The sequence below is a fragment of the Melospiza melodia genome, chromosome Z, assembly GCF_035770615.1.
Source record: "Melospiza melodia melodia isolate bMelMel2 chromosome Z, bMelMel2.pri, whole genome shotgun sequence".
NCBI classification, from domain to species: Eukaryota; Metazoa; Chordata; class Aves; order Passeriformes; family Passerellidae; genus Melospiza; species Melospiza melodia.
In genome coordinates, this window is record NC_086226.1 from 28,732,396 (window position 1) to 28,745,479 (window position 13,084).

The 13,084-nt window shown below is 45.1% G+C and overlaps 1 protein-coding gene across 1 annotated transcript in view; it reads left to right on the top strand.

The window, feature by feature from the left end:
• The first annotated feature begins 396 nt into the window (after window positions 1-396).
• The window catches only part of GRIN3A (glutamate ionotropic receptor NMDA type subunit 3A), a 67,658-nt gene continuing 54,970 nt past the window's right edge, over window positions 397-13,084 (top strand). The window contains exon 1 of the mRNA XM_063179811.1: window positions 397-1,092. Coding sequence (XP_063035881.1) covers window positions 397-1,092 — 696 coding nt within the window. The remainder of the gene's footprint in view (window positions 1,093-13,084) is intronic.

The following is a 13,084-nucleotide window of genomic DNA, read 5'->3' on the forward strand; positions in this document are numbered from 1 at the left end:
GAGCGCTCCGAGGGCTGCGGGGGGACAAGGGCAGGGGGCTGGCGGAGGGAGCCGGGCCGGGATTACGGGGCGGAGACGCTGCGAGGCGGGGAGCGGAGCCGGGAGCGCGGAGCAGCGCGGGGAGCCGGGCAGGGGCGCGCCGGGGGGCGCGGAGCGGGGAGCGCGGAACGGAGCGGCGCAGAGCCCGCCCGGACTGCGGAGGGGAGAGCCGGGCAGGGCAGCGTCCCGCTCCCGGCGGGGCAGCGGGCGGGGGTCGGGTGCCTGCCGGCCCCGCGGAACCGAGGGGGGCGGGCCGGGGGCTGAGCCTCCCCGCAGCCCCGGGGCGGGGGCGAGGCGGCGGCGGCCCCATGGGCGGCGGCGGGGGCGGCTCTGCGCGGGGCTCGCCCGCCGCGGCTGATGCCGCTGTCGCCCGCCCGCGGGGCGCTTGATGCGGGCGGCGGGGCCGGGGGAGGCGGCGGCGGCGGGGGGCTCCCGGCCATGTGTCGGCCGGGGGTGCGCGGGGTCCTGGGCCGGGCGTGCCTGCTGCTGCTGCCGCCCTGCGCCCTGGTGCTGGCGGCGGTGCCCGGCTCCGCGTCCCACCCGCAGCCCTGCCAGATCCTGCGGCGCATCGGGCACACGGTGCGGGTGGGGGCCACCCACCTGCAGCCCCGGGCCGCCCCCGCCGCCGCCGCCTGGCCCGGGGAGGCGTCGGGCGGGCGCCCCGAGGGGCCGCGGGGCCGGCGGGCGGGGGGCGGCGGGGCACAGCGGCGGGCGCCCCCCTCGCCGCGGGACGCGCTGCTGCTGGCCGTGGCCAACCTGAACGGCGTGCCCGGGCTGCTGCCCTACAACCTGTCCCTGGAGGTGGTGATGGCGATCGAGGCGGGGCTGGGCGACCTGCCCCTCTTCCCCTTCTCTTCAGCCAGCGCCTCCTGGAGCAACGACCCCGTCTCCTTCCTGCAGAGTCTCTGCCACACCGTGGTGGTGCAGGGGGTCTCAGCCATCCTCGCCTTCCCGCAGAGCCGTGGGGAGATGCTGGAGCTGGACTTCATCTCGGCGGCGCTGCGCATCCCGGTGGTCAGCATCGTGCTGGGCGAGTTCCCCCGGCGGAGCCTGGTAAGCCGCCGGGGACACGGGGAGAAAGCGGGGGCAGGGGAAGGGGACGGGCGTCGGGGCCGGGCAGGGGTCTCGGCAGGAGGATTCTGACCGAGGGAGAAGCGCTCGGACCCCGGGGCCGGCATCGCTCTTCGGTCCCTCCCTCCTTTCGCACCCTGCTCCGCTTTAGCCCCGGGTGGCCGGGGAGAAGCGTCCTCTCCGTGGAAAGGCAGGCAAGAGCTCGGTGGCACAAGCAAAGTTGCTAGCCCGAAGCCACACACTGCGATTAGTTGCAGAGCCGAGAGCAGAAGAGGGGTCCGGGACATGCTTTGCATATCAAGAAAAGGTTGTTAAGGGGGAAAGGAAAAAAAAAAAAGTCAAACCGAAAAAACCCCGGACGGCTTTCAGAGTGTTTGTTTTGGGTCTTAATGCTGTGGTCTGTGTACGGGCACTGCAGTTTGGGCACCAGGTGACACTTCTCTGGGAAGTTGTTCAGTGTAACTTGACTTTGCATCGAGCTGAGCTAAAGTGCCAGGAATTTCTGTAGTCCAGTTTCACCTCTAGTTCATGCGTTGGTACTAGATCAGATTTTTGCCAATTCGAGTTGCCTAACTAAAGTAGTGGAAACTGCAGCCCCTCCTGTTTGCTTGATTTTGTAGCACAAATAGTATAAATGGAATTCTTTGTGTTTGACAAAACTCTTAGGCACAAGCAGAAGTAGCATCAGGAGCTAAACTTTCTATCGTACAAAGACATGTAACTTAGTGTCATACACTCTGGAGGAAGGTGATAGATACAGTATTTTGGAACTGCACTTGATGTCAGGAATCATCTTCAGGTAAAAGAGCTGGAAGAAAATGCTCTGTTCTGTAAAGCCTGTGCAAAGGAAGTCATAAGTAAAATGGTACAGCTGCCTTTTAAGTACAGGATAAATAGCTGTTTGATGTAAAAAGAGGTAGCTCAACTTTGCTTTCAAAATATAATTCGAAAACACAAGTGAATTTGCTTTGCAAAAACAAATACAAACCACAGTCTGGATCTAATTTCTATGATTTTGGGGGGTTTTTCAGCTTTTGTGTGTTTGATTTTTGACAAAAAAGGTAGAAAAAGTCTGCGTTAGGTAGTTCCTAGTCTGTAACTGAAGATGTGACTGCTGTATCCTGGTCTGAATCAGAATTGTTGGAGTCAGAAGGGACCTTAAAGAGAATCTCATTCCATCCCCTTCCACACCTTCTGCCAGACCAGGCTGCTCCGAGCCTTATCCAGCATGGCCTTGAGCATCTCCAGGGATGGGGCAGCCACAGCCTCTCTGGGCAACCTGTGCCAGGCCTTCATCACCCTCACAGTCAAGGATTTCCTCCCAATATCCCATCCAGCCCTGCCCTCTGGTATTTTGAAGCTTCTGCCCCTCCTCCTGTCACTCTGTGTCCTTGTCAAAATCTCCTCTCCAGCTCTTTTGCTGCCCTTTAATTCAGCTAGGCTTCTCTACCTCAGCAAAACCCACATAACTCAGATCTCACTAGGTTTAAGTAGAAACTCGGGGGTAATCAGTGCTGCTGAATTCTGCTGTTGATGGTGCCAGTAGCATCCAAGTTTGCTGTTGCATCTACCAGCCTTGCAGCTGCAGGCACAATGGTGCTGGAGGCAACAGCCAAAGCTCCCTGAGGGCCAAATCCTGAGCGCAGGATTTGCTCTGGCTGTTAGCATTATTTTATCTTCCATCTCAGAGAAGGGTCTAAGTTCACCCAAAGCTGCCTGAGTTCACAGGATGTGTTCAACACATGCAGCACAGGGTTAGATTTCATTGCTGCTTTCCACAGATTTCAAAGGTCCTGCTTAACTTTCAGATTGTTCTCAGTGTGGAGCCTGAAGGATCAGTCTGTCCAAATCAAGGCTTTGTTCTTAAGCAGACTTTAACTGGCATCGTCTTCAGTGACAGTGCAACCAGTGCCTGGCACTGCACCTGTGCTGCACGGACTCCGTTTTTCTTTTGGGCTGAGTTTTAAAAGAATTAATTTTCAAGGATCTATGGCTTTAAAAAAACAACTCAGCCTTGCTCAAAGGCCAGCAGGCACTTGCATTCAAGTGTGCTGGTCTATCATGGTTGTCTTGGAAGGGCTGACATCTTTCTGAACACTGTTTTTTTCGTATTTTCACTTATTACATACCATTCTTAGGCTAATGCTGGAGGCAGTGCTACAGCAGCCTTGCCTTGCATACTTCTAGAGTTACAGGATTTCCAAGAGCATTTTGGACCCAGAAGTCCCTGGAGTTGTTGGCAGTCTCTGTGGCAGCCAGGAGTTTTGTGTTGCTCACGGTCCCACACCAGCACTGACATGAGATGAACACGCCACAGACCTGTCACCTTCCTCTCTCTCTAGAGCTGGAGCTGCAGATTGGTTCTTCTACTGACTGGCCATCTTGGAGGAGGCAGTTATACATGACATCGTTGTGGACAGGGCAGATTTGATAGGCCCAACATGCAGATATCCAGAGAAGAAGAGAAGACTGATTTCTAACCCTGCTTCTGACTTGGCATCCCTGGGATCACCCCTCCTGCTGATGCTTGGACAGAGCATCTTCCCTCCCACAAAATCACTGCAGCATGCCCTTAGGAGTGCCTGCAGATATCTTCCTTCCACAAAGTCACAGGAGCAGACCCAAAACTTGTTTTGCCCTTGGAGGGCATTTTGTACTGTGTTCACGTGAAGACCATGGCAAACATAACAAACCCAGTATTCACTAGATGCTGTGTCATTCTGCTTCTCCTTAATATTGAAATCCTTTATTAGGGTGATCTTAAGGTAGTAATGTCTAGCAAAGTCTCATTTTCCACACTACAACAGGACAGAGCATACACATGCAATGTCTTGTACTGCTGCTGAATGTTAATGTCATTATTTCATGCAGAAGTTTATAACAGGCAAATGTTCACTGTAATTGAAAAGCAAGTTGATCTTAGAGCAAATCTCCTCTAACATGGAAAAAAGCAATAGAATAAAAGGGAAGGTAAAGATCCAGAAATTAAATACATTTCAACAATACTGCCTCTTGTCTCTGTGGTGTTTGATGACAGTAATATTTCAGACGTGTAACATCAGAGGAAATACACAGCACCGCAGATGGGCAGATACAGTCACATAAGATACCTAGACAATGTTTTCAAAAGTTCTGTCGTTGCTCAAACATATTTAAAAATCAATTTCTCATTAAATTCTACCACTCTGAGGATAAAAAAAGAGAGCAAAGTCTTTCCCCATGCCATGAACGATCACAAGACAACAGGCACCACAAGGTGTGGTACTGCACTCCTTCTCCCACAAAGCAACAGCGTATTCTAAAGGTTCAGGAGTGTGTTGGTTTCAAGGGAGGCTACACTGAGTAAAATGTGACACGCTTTTTTCATTTTATATCTGTGATTTAATTGTTAATGTACACTAACAATATATCCAAGTGCTTTTGTGACCTGAAAAAATGCTGTTTACTTTTCCGACTTTACTGTCATTTCAGTAAATTTTCACACTCAGTGAGCAAAAGTAACAATTTAACACTGTCATTCAGCAAGGGGAAAAAAATAGTGCTGGATTTCTTCACTACTAACACAGATGCAAATTGCAATGAAACTTTGACAGCTCATTATTTTGGAGAAGGCATCTTCACAAGCACTGATGCCACTGAGGCAAGGCGTGTCACCTTATGTATGTTTGTATCAAGAGAAGCACTTTATCTTTTGTTTCCAAGATTGCCAATGTCATTAATAATTTTCCCATGGATGGAACAGGGAAAAGATCCTGAGAACATGAAGCATAAATAAATTCAGTGATATTGCTTCTAGTAGTACAGCTCAGAGCTGAGTCTGGGAAGAATAGCCCGTAATATCCATTTTGTTGGTGATAGTATCAGAAACACAGGGGAGGTCATTTTTGCAGCAGTGTTCTCTGAATTCAAAGGAGTATTTTTAGTGGGTTTCAGATAAATCAGGACCTCTGATGTCTGTTAACATGAAAAGGAATCTTCTCAGAGTAACTAAACTGAATAAAGTAATTGCAGATCATCAGTCCCTGCCAGTCTGTGCTTTACCTAGTTTCTTAAAGGAACTGAAACTGCAGTGCTACTGATTACTGCTATGACTTCAGAAGGGGCCAAAAGAATAAATAAACCAAATCAAAGTTCCAGATTAAACTGAATTTTCCAGTAAAAAGCAAGCTCAGCCTCAGAACAGATGCTGTCAAAAGATACTGCCTATAATATTTAATTTTTTGTTTTTAAAGGAATTAAGTGGTTTTTTTTAACAGCTTCCTTATTTATAGATATATCAGACCAGCCTGGATGAGGAATTGCAGGCCTTTTTGGAAACAGACAGGAGTACCACTGTGAATACAGTGTCCTCAGAAGTCATACTGACTGCAAGACACAGACTATGCATTGCAGTGAGGGCAAGCAGAAATTACAGCAAAGGGACAGAGATGTGGGAAAGCTTCTGCCCAACTAAATGCCCAGAGCCACTTTTTTTCTTTCCTTCTCAGAGACAGAATTTCATTTTTGCAGAAAAGTGGGTTTGATTTTGGAGAAAGTTTTAATAATTCCATTTTCAAGGGAGAGAATGCAACACACACATTTGGCTGCAGGCTCTGGTCATTCAAACTGCCATAGCTAATCTGTCTTAGTCCAGATATTGGGAGCTTGTGCTAGTTTCTGTGTAGATGAAGAATTTCTGTGTTCAGTCTTTCTCTGTGGCCAGCGACCCTCCTGACCCGACACTGAGTAAATAGTGTGTGGCACTTGCCTTTTGTGTACTTCAGGAGGGTTTATGAGAGGGGTCTTGAGAGGAATCGAGGACAGAAATTGAGAGGATGTGCAAACAAATGCCCAGTTGCTTCTCTTTCAGCCAGAGACCCCAGTGATATTTCCTCTATCAAAAATCTTTGCATGGAACAAAGAAAGGGAGAAAACACCCAAACTAGTCTCTTTATTGGAGTTAAAGAGTTTAAGATACAGTTAATCAAACCTGTAGAAAAAATCCCTTTTCAGAATGCAGGGAAGTGGTGAGAATGTTTAATTTCAGTTCTCCTCAGGTTTCTTAATTTTAAAGCCCTTGGCGACAGAAAGAGCCAGAAGTCTGCTGGGATAGCACTCATTCAGAGCTGGCCAGTAACAAGATTTCTCATTCCTTATCTCATGCTGATTCTTTGATGCAGAATAGCTGAGTTAACATCAAATTCAGTGCCATACATGATATTTATTTTGGGTTTGGCTCTTTTTTTCTATTCTGGATGTTCACAAAACAATGTCTTCCTTGCTGCTAGGTCTTTCATAACACACTGCACAAACTCCTGTCAGTGATGAGTGACTAAATTGTGACAGCGTTAAATCATTGATTGTTACTTAGCTGAAGGACAGGCATTATCAGAAGAAACATCAAAGAATACTTGGCTTAATCCACTAAGTAAAAATTATAATTTTGCCTAGAATAGACAAATTTAAAGACAACCTGTTGTCAGATTCTATATGAGTACATAAATTACTGTACTGAACAGATTGTTAACAAAGAAAAGTAAGTTGGAGTATTTAATATAATTTCCCCCAAGTATTCGTTCATGAAAGCCAGTGAAAGTAGAGCTCCAGAAACTAGAAATCAATAAAAGATCTTGTGATGTGTTATTAAATTTATTTATTGTGATTAAATTCACACACTACCTTAAAAAGTTCTCCTTTAGGGTATATTTAAGAAATTGTTTACTATTTAAACCCATGAAATATTGAAAATACATAATTTTAGGACTTAAGACTGTGCTGGATCTAGTTACTGCTGGATCTGAGTTTTAAGCCCTCAAATAAAGTGTTTATATTGTGTTGTATTATTTTCCTCTCTGGATTCCCAATCAACTTTTAAATGTGAAAGAAAACCAGGCATAACGCATTGAGAATTTAACGTATTTATTGTAATCAGCAGAAAACTAGAAAAAGCAGTTTCCTTTAAAAAAACCTAAATTTACCTTCCAACAAAGACTCAGACTATAAAGGCATGTTTCTGTAGCCTTTCACTGAAGGGCTTTTAAAGAGTGGAAGGGTTGTCTTCTCAATTTGATGAAATGAGAGTGCATCAAATCTCACTCCAATACAAATAGCTGTGCATTGCAGAGTTTGTTCTGAAGAGCTGAAAGCACCCAGAGAAAAGAGGAGGAAGAAAACAAGAAAAGGAAGCAAGAAAACTGGAAACGTCACATGTCAGTGATGCAGGGGAAGAGAAGGAGAAAAAAAGCTGAACTGAGAAGAGAAAGATGTGCCCTTCCCTATGTCTTTACATTTTGTGGTTCTAGCAGCAAAAAACAAGGGAACTGAATTTTGTAGGAAAGCACTGGATAAAAAGCTGGAATCACCAAGCACAGAGAAGAATGGCTTGCCCAAATCAGAGTTGAATTCACTGGGCTGGCTTGATCCCTGGCTAAGAATAGTTACTTCCAGTGAGTAATGCTTGCCCAAAAAAGCATTCCCACCCCCCCAAAATGCATTGTCTCTCTTGCAGATTTCTCAGGAAACTGATTAATCCGGCATCTAGGATGCAGTGATGGGAACAGGAATTAATGTCAAATGTAGATAATGGTTTATTGCCGTTGCCAGAGGGATGTCTTGCAAAAGGTGTGAGGCCTTGGTGTATTTGGGTGTGATTAATGGAAGCCTTTTTGCAAACTTCATGCTGAGAGTTATGATTAGAGTCCCTCATGATGGTCTGGGACCCAGGGTCAGACCAGTTAGGATTTCAAAGCACCAGGTTACTGGGATGCATGCAGCATTATACCAGTAGGTACCCAACAGGGATTTCCTAATAAATGGGAGCAGGTTCAGGCACAGGGATTTAAGGATTGGAGCTCTGGACATTAGTGACTGTACTTTACTTCTGCTCTGGCCCTGAAAGACTCCACATTTTCCCCAAAACCCTGTCAGTCAGCCAAATTGGTTCTCACCACCACAGGGAAAGGATGTGCAGATGGTGGAAGTAGCAGGAGAACTGGGAGAAGGATTTAAGCTTGAGTAGGCAGTGCTGATGGATGATTCATTTATTAAGGGAGTCACACTCGAGCAAAGCTGCTTGTTCAAGGAGCTCCTCATCAGTGTGACTCAGAAGTTCACAGCCTGGCCCCAAGTGCTTCACAGCTGTCACAGCAAGCTGATAACACTGCTCTTGGTAATATTCTTCATGGAGGACTGAGACAGACATACCACAGCCATTGTAACATTGCATGCTGCACTTGTGGGGCATTGCAACCAAAAGTTTGTGTGCAGTTGGCCTTGAGACTTGAACTGGGCTGCAGACAGAGTTCCAGAGCATCTCTGTGTTCAGCCTTGATGTTCACCCCTCAGACCTGAGCTCTGTGTGTCATTTCCCTGCAGTGTGGGTCCATGCAGGCACTGATGAGCATCTTGCATCCCTGGTGCACAGGAATGCCCTGCTGGTACAAGCAGAAAGCAGGTGCCATCCCCCGTGCCAGGCTGCCATCCTGTGCCTCTGCAAGCTCTGAGTGCCTTGTCAGTGAGTGGGGAGATGATGCTGAACCTGTCATACGCTCCCTGCTGCAAGAATGGTGAGGTGGGAGAGCCCTCAGAAGCTGATGGGAAGGTTTCCAGTTGGCAGCAGTTTGGAAAGGTCTGGTGTGCAGTTTAGTGCTGGATAATTAACTTTTATCTGAAATGTTTCGTCCTGGGTGGCTACAGGCTGCAGATGAGGGGGTGGAGGAGGAGGGCACAGGTGGGCACAGGTGCACCCTCAGCTGACACTGAATCAGAGGAAATGGGGAAATTACTGTGATCACTCAGTTCTTATTATTATACAGGAAAAATCAAACATTGGGGAGCTCAGAAGAAGCAGCCACCATTTTTTCCTTTTCTTTCTACGGTATTTTTATTACTCTTTTTTCAATCACTTTCATCTATGATGATCATTTCCGGAGCCTGTTTTACAATGTGGAAAGTATTTGAAGTGGATTATAAAAATCTATGAATGTGCTGCACAGGCATATTTTAAACTCTTAGTATTTCCCTGAAGGCATGCTATCCCACTTCCAGCTTCTTTAAGACTGTGAAGGAAATTATTGCCCATGCTGTCTATATGACATTTTACAAGACTTTCTAACTCGAGACAGAGTCAAAAGACAAGACAGATCTTCAAGCATCAACTGAGATTTTAAAATGAAGTTTTGCATTTTTTGCAAAGAAAGAGCTATTAGACATAGCAAATAATAACCAGAAAGAGCAGCTGAATTATGCACCAGCCTCTCTCAATGATGATACTGATAAAGCAGTTGCATTACACTGATTTTAATGGCATACTCACTCAAACTGGCTTAAAAAGATCTTTTTATTTTGCAAATCAGATGAAAAGTTGGTATCATAGAGTTCACAGTTTGATAATTTTCCGGTGCTATTTAAGGTGAAAGCATAATTATTTATCACTTTCTGAGTGTGTAAGGCTCACTCATACATAACTGCTTTCTGTAAGGCAGCAGTTGTTTTTAAGAATTTTCTGTACTCAATGTAAGTGTCAAAAGAGAAAAAAACAAATCTGACCTCTGTTTGGAGCTGCCCTCCTTTGAGAATACACTGAAAGTGTTTTAGCTGTGATTTACATTGTTTTAGTGTGCTAATACTATAGAGCTGATTTTACCCCGCCTTAGATGGGCAACAAGATGAAAGGTTTATGTGCCTGGGTTTCTTCTCCTTAAGTTTTGTGTGTGATAGGTGATGAACTACAGAAGCAACAAATGGATGCCCACTGACAGCCTTGAGGCAAACACAGGTAAATAGTTACAGCAGAAAACAGTGGTATTTTTGGTGAAGTGTCAAGGCATGACAATTTCAGATATCTCATCCTCTGTCCCTAGAAGTGTTGAAGGCCAGGTTGGATGGAGCTCTGAGCAACCTGGCCTGGTGGAATGTGTCCCTGCCCATGGCAGAGGATTGGAATGGAATGCTGTCCAAGGTCACTCCCAATCCTAATTATTCTGTGGTCTGTGAAAGTGTCTGCTGCAGAGTTCATGACCGGGGAAATGGTAAAACATAGCATAAGTGTTTCTTCCTCTGAGATAATGGGGAGAGAAAAAACACCTATTAATCACCTCTATAAAAGTTCCTATCTCAATGTGGCAGTACAGAAATATCCTGGGTAGCTGGTATGGTTAACAATACTCCTGTGGCATCTGATTAGGAATCTTACATCAGCAGTCAACACAGGGAAGGCAAAATTATGATTATTCAGTCATCCTTATGATCATCTTTTTATATACATGAATTATTTACAGAGTACAGGGTGCTTACAAGCTTGTTAATTAAAACCTCCTTTTTCACTTCAGTAATACCCCTAAGATTTCTTCCAAGCATGTCATTCTTCTAAAGACTTTTATTTCATGTTCATTAAGCCATATTTTGTTTAATGTTTTCTTCCATTATCTAAACTGAAAATCCCTTAGTGTGGAGTACTCTTGAGAAAGGATTCCTTCACAATGAGAGTTAGTTTTTTGAGAGATAGATGGGTGGTGGGTCTGTTTTGGATATTGATGCCCAGAATCCCCAGGAATGCTCAAATATTTTTTTCAGGTGCTCTGTTATCTATCTACTCTTCCATTTTCAGTGTGGCATGCTCATTTCATCCTCTCTTTATCTTGCCCACTGGTCTTTGTTCTGAGGTCCTGTTTTACTCTGTAGGATACTACAGATCCTGAACTTACAGAGTCTATGAACTGCAGGAAAAGACTGCAAGGCTCTATTGTGATACAAATGATCAGCAACATAAATTGCTCATCACTCACTGTTCATCTGCACTGAAGAGCACCAAAAATAAGGCACTTATTTATAAATAGCTCAGCCTGCTGGATTCCAGTGAAACACAATTTTGTATCTTCCCACCATTTTGACAGTGCATATAAATATGTAACATGCAGTTATGTGGAAGTGAGCTGTGCCACGATGTCCTCCTGGGGTGTTCACAACCCTTACAGGTTTATAAGTGGCAAATTTAGACCCATGGTGGGATGCAGCAGTGCCACATGATTAGCAGAAGAAAGATGCTCTGTTTGACAGGGAATAGGAGCTTGTTGACCAGCTCATACTGCCCTTGCATTTCTGCCCAGAACTGTACTTTAAGAGGAAAATGAAGTGAGAATTCACAGTGAATAATACATCTGATATAATCACAGACATTTTATTTCTCTGTCTGAAAACCACCTGAAATTTCTGGAACAAGCCAGAACAAAGGAATGGCAGTATCCCAGAGCCTTACAAAACATCTATGGGAGTACTACCTTTCACTTCACTAGCTTTGAGTAAGGACCAGTTTGAGATACAGTTTTGGTTGTCTAACTAAGCCCATGATTTTTTTTCCCAGTCCAATAAACACAGGAATTGGTGATATACATGGAATCTGGAACTTGCAAATATGTCAAGTGTTTGGTTTTGCTGTGCATTTTCTATAAGCATTTGTCCTAGTGTAATTTGATTACTGAAGTGTTCATGAAAAGGGGAAAATGTTCTTGTTGAGGAGAACAAAAACAGCTGAAGTGAATATTTTCAGTTGTATGAGTGCCTGCATGCTGTTTCTGATGCAATTGGCATGATTCTTAAAAAAAGTATTCAGACTTCATTTAAGTGAGGTATTGTTTTGCTTTGAATGAGGAACTAGTCCAATAGGATCTGTGGTTTGTTGCTGTGATAATAAAACTATATTCATAAGCAAGCTTCGGACTTCTGTCAACTCTAACCTTTAATTTTACCTGAATTTGTCTTATTTTCACCAGAGAGCTCCCACTTTGCCTAAAATCCTATAGAAAGCAATTCACTAACTATGATCAAGAATAATTCAGACAATCCATCTTTTCGTGGATCCATATTATGCAGCACTGTGAGAGCAAATGCATGTCTTCCGAGAGTCATACAAAATTATTACAATTTTATTGGAGAATAATAAGCAGCAAAATGGCTTATTATTGTCAGTAAGATGAGGAGAAATGAGTCTGCAGTCTGACCACTGAACAGGGGACTCAAAAGGGAAATTCATTCCTCTTCAATACAGTTAAAATCACAGGAAAGTACACTGGACTGAGTACTGGAATAGCTGCTGGTCTACCAGTCCAGGCATGAAGAAGTCCAGTGTATTCTTGGGCTTTGTCAGAAGTCTCCTCTGGAAGATTAAAAGTTGCCAGGGAATTACCCATGACATGTTTCCTGTCTATAAGCAATGACTGCCCAGTGTGACACTGATGTGGCTGCCACTGAAAATGTTTTGTGGTGCTGTGGCATCCTTTAACAGAAGATCCTTGTTTCTTGAGTCTCCCTTTGTTGCTTTTATTCTCACTGCTGGCTGTCTGTTTCACTCCAGTTTGCCACATACCTCACAGAGCACTTCTGGGGTATCAAAGCTTTATTGCAACAAAATTCAATTCAGGTTATAGTTTTTCACTTTCTTTAGTTCCATCCCAGGTGACTGAAGTGTGTAATTCTGCACATTGCTCTAATAACTGTAGTACATTCCCCATCCCTGGAAGTGTTTAAGGACAGGCTGGACAGGACTTGTAGCAAGCTGATCTAATGGGAGAAGTCCCTGCCCTTGGGACTTCCAATCCAAACCATTCTACGATTCTGTATCTTATGCTGACCAAGACTTGCACTCAAGTGCTAACATCATGTAAGCAACGAAAGCTGAAATGTAGAAAGAAATAAAATCCCGACATTGCTGTGTCTTCAGGGAACATACTTTCTTTTTGTGGCAGTTTTTGCTGGAGGTTCTCTCTCCCTGAAGCAGTGCCGTTTCCTGCAGAGAGAGCAACAGCAGTTTGCAAGCTCTTGCCAAACTCTTAGGAGTGGTGATCTGTCATCCCTTCCTCTCAGGTTGTCTGGGGGAATTAGATACTCCTCTGCAACACTCCCCCTTGTTCGGAGCGTTAAAAAGAATCGCGGTGCCAGAAATAGTCGCTGCGAATTCCTTGTCCCCAGGCTTTGGTTCACCAGACTCTGCCGAGTCATC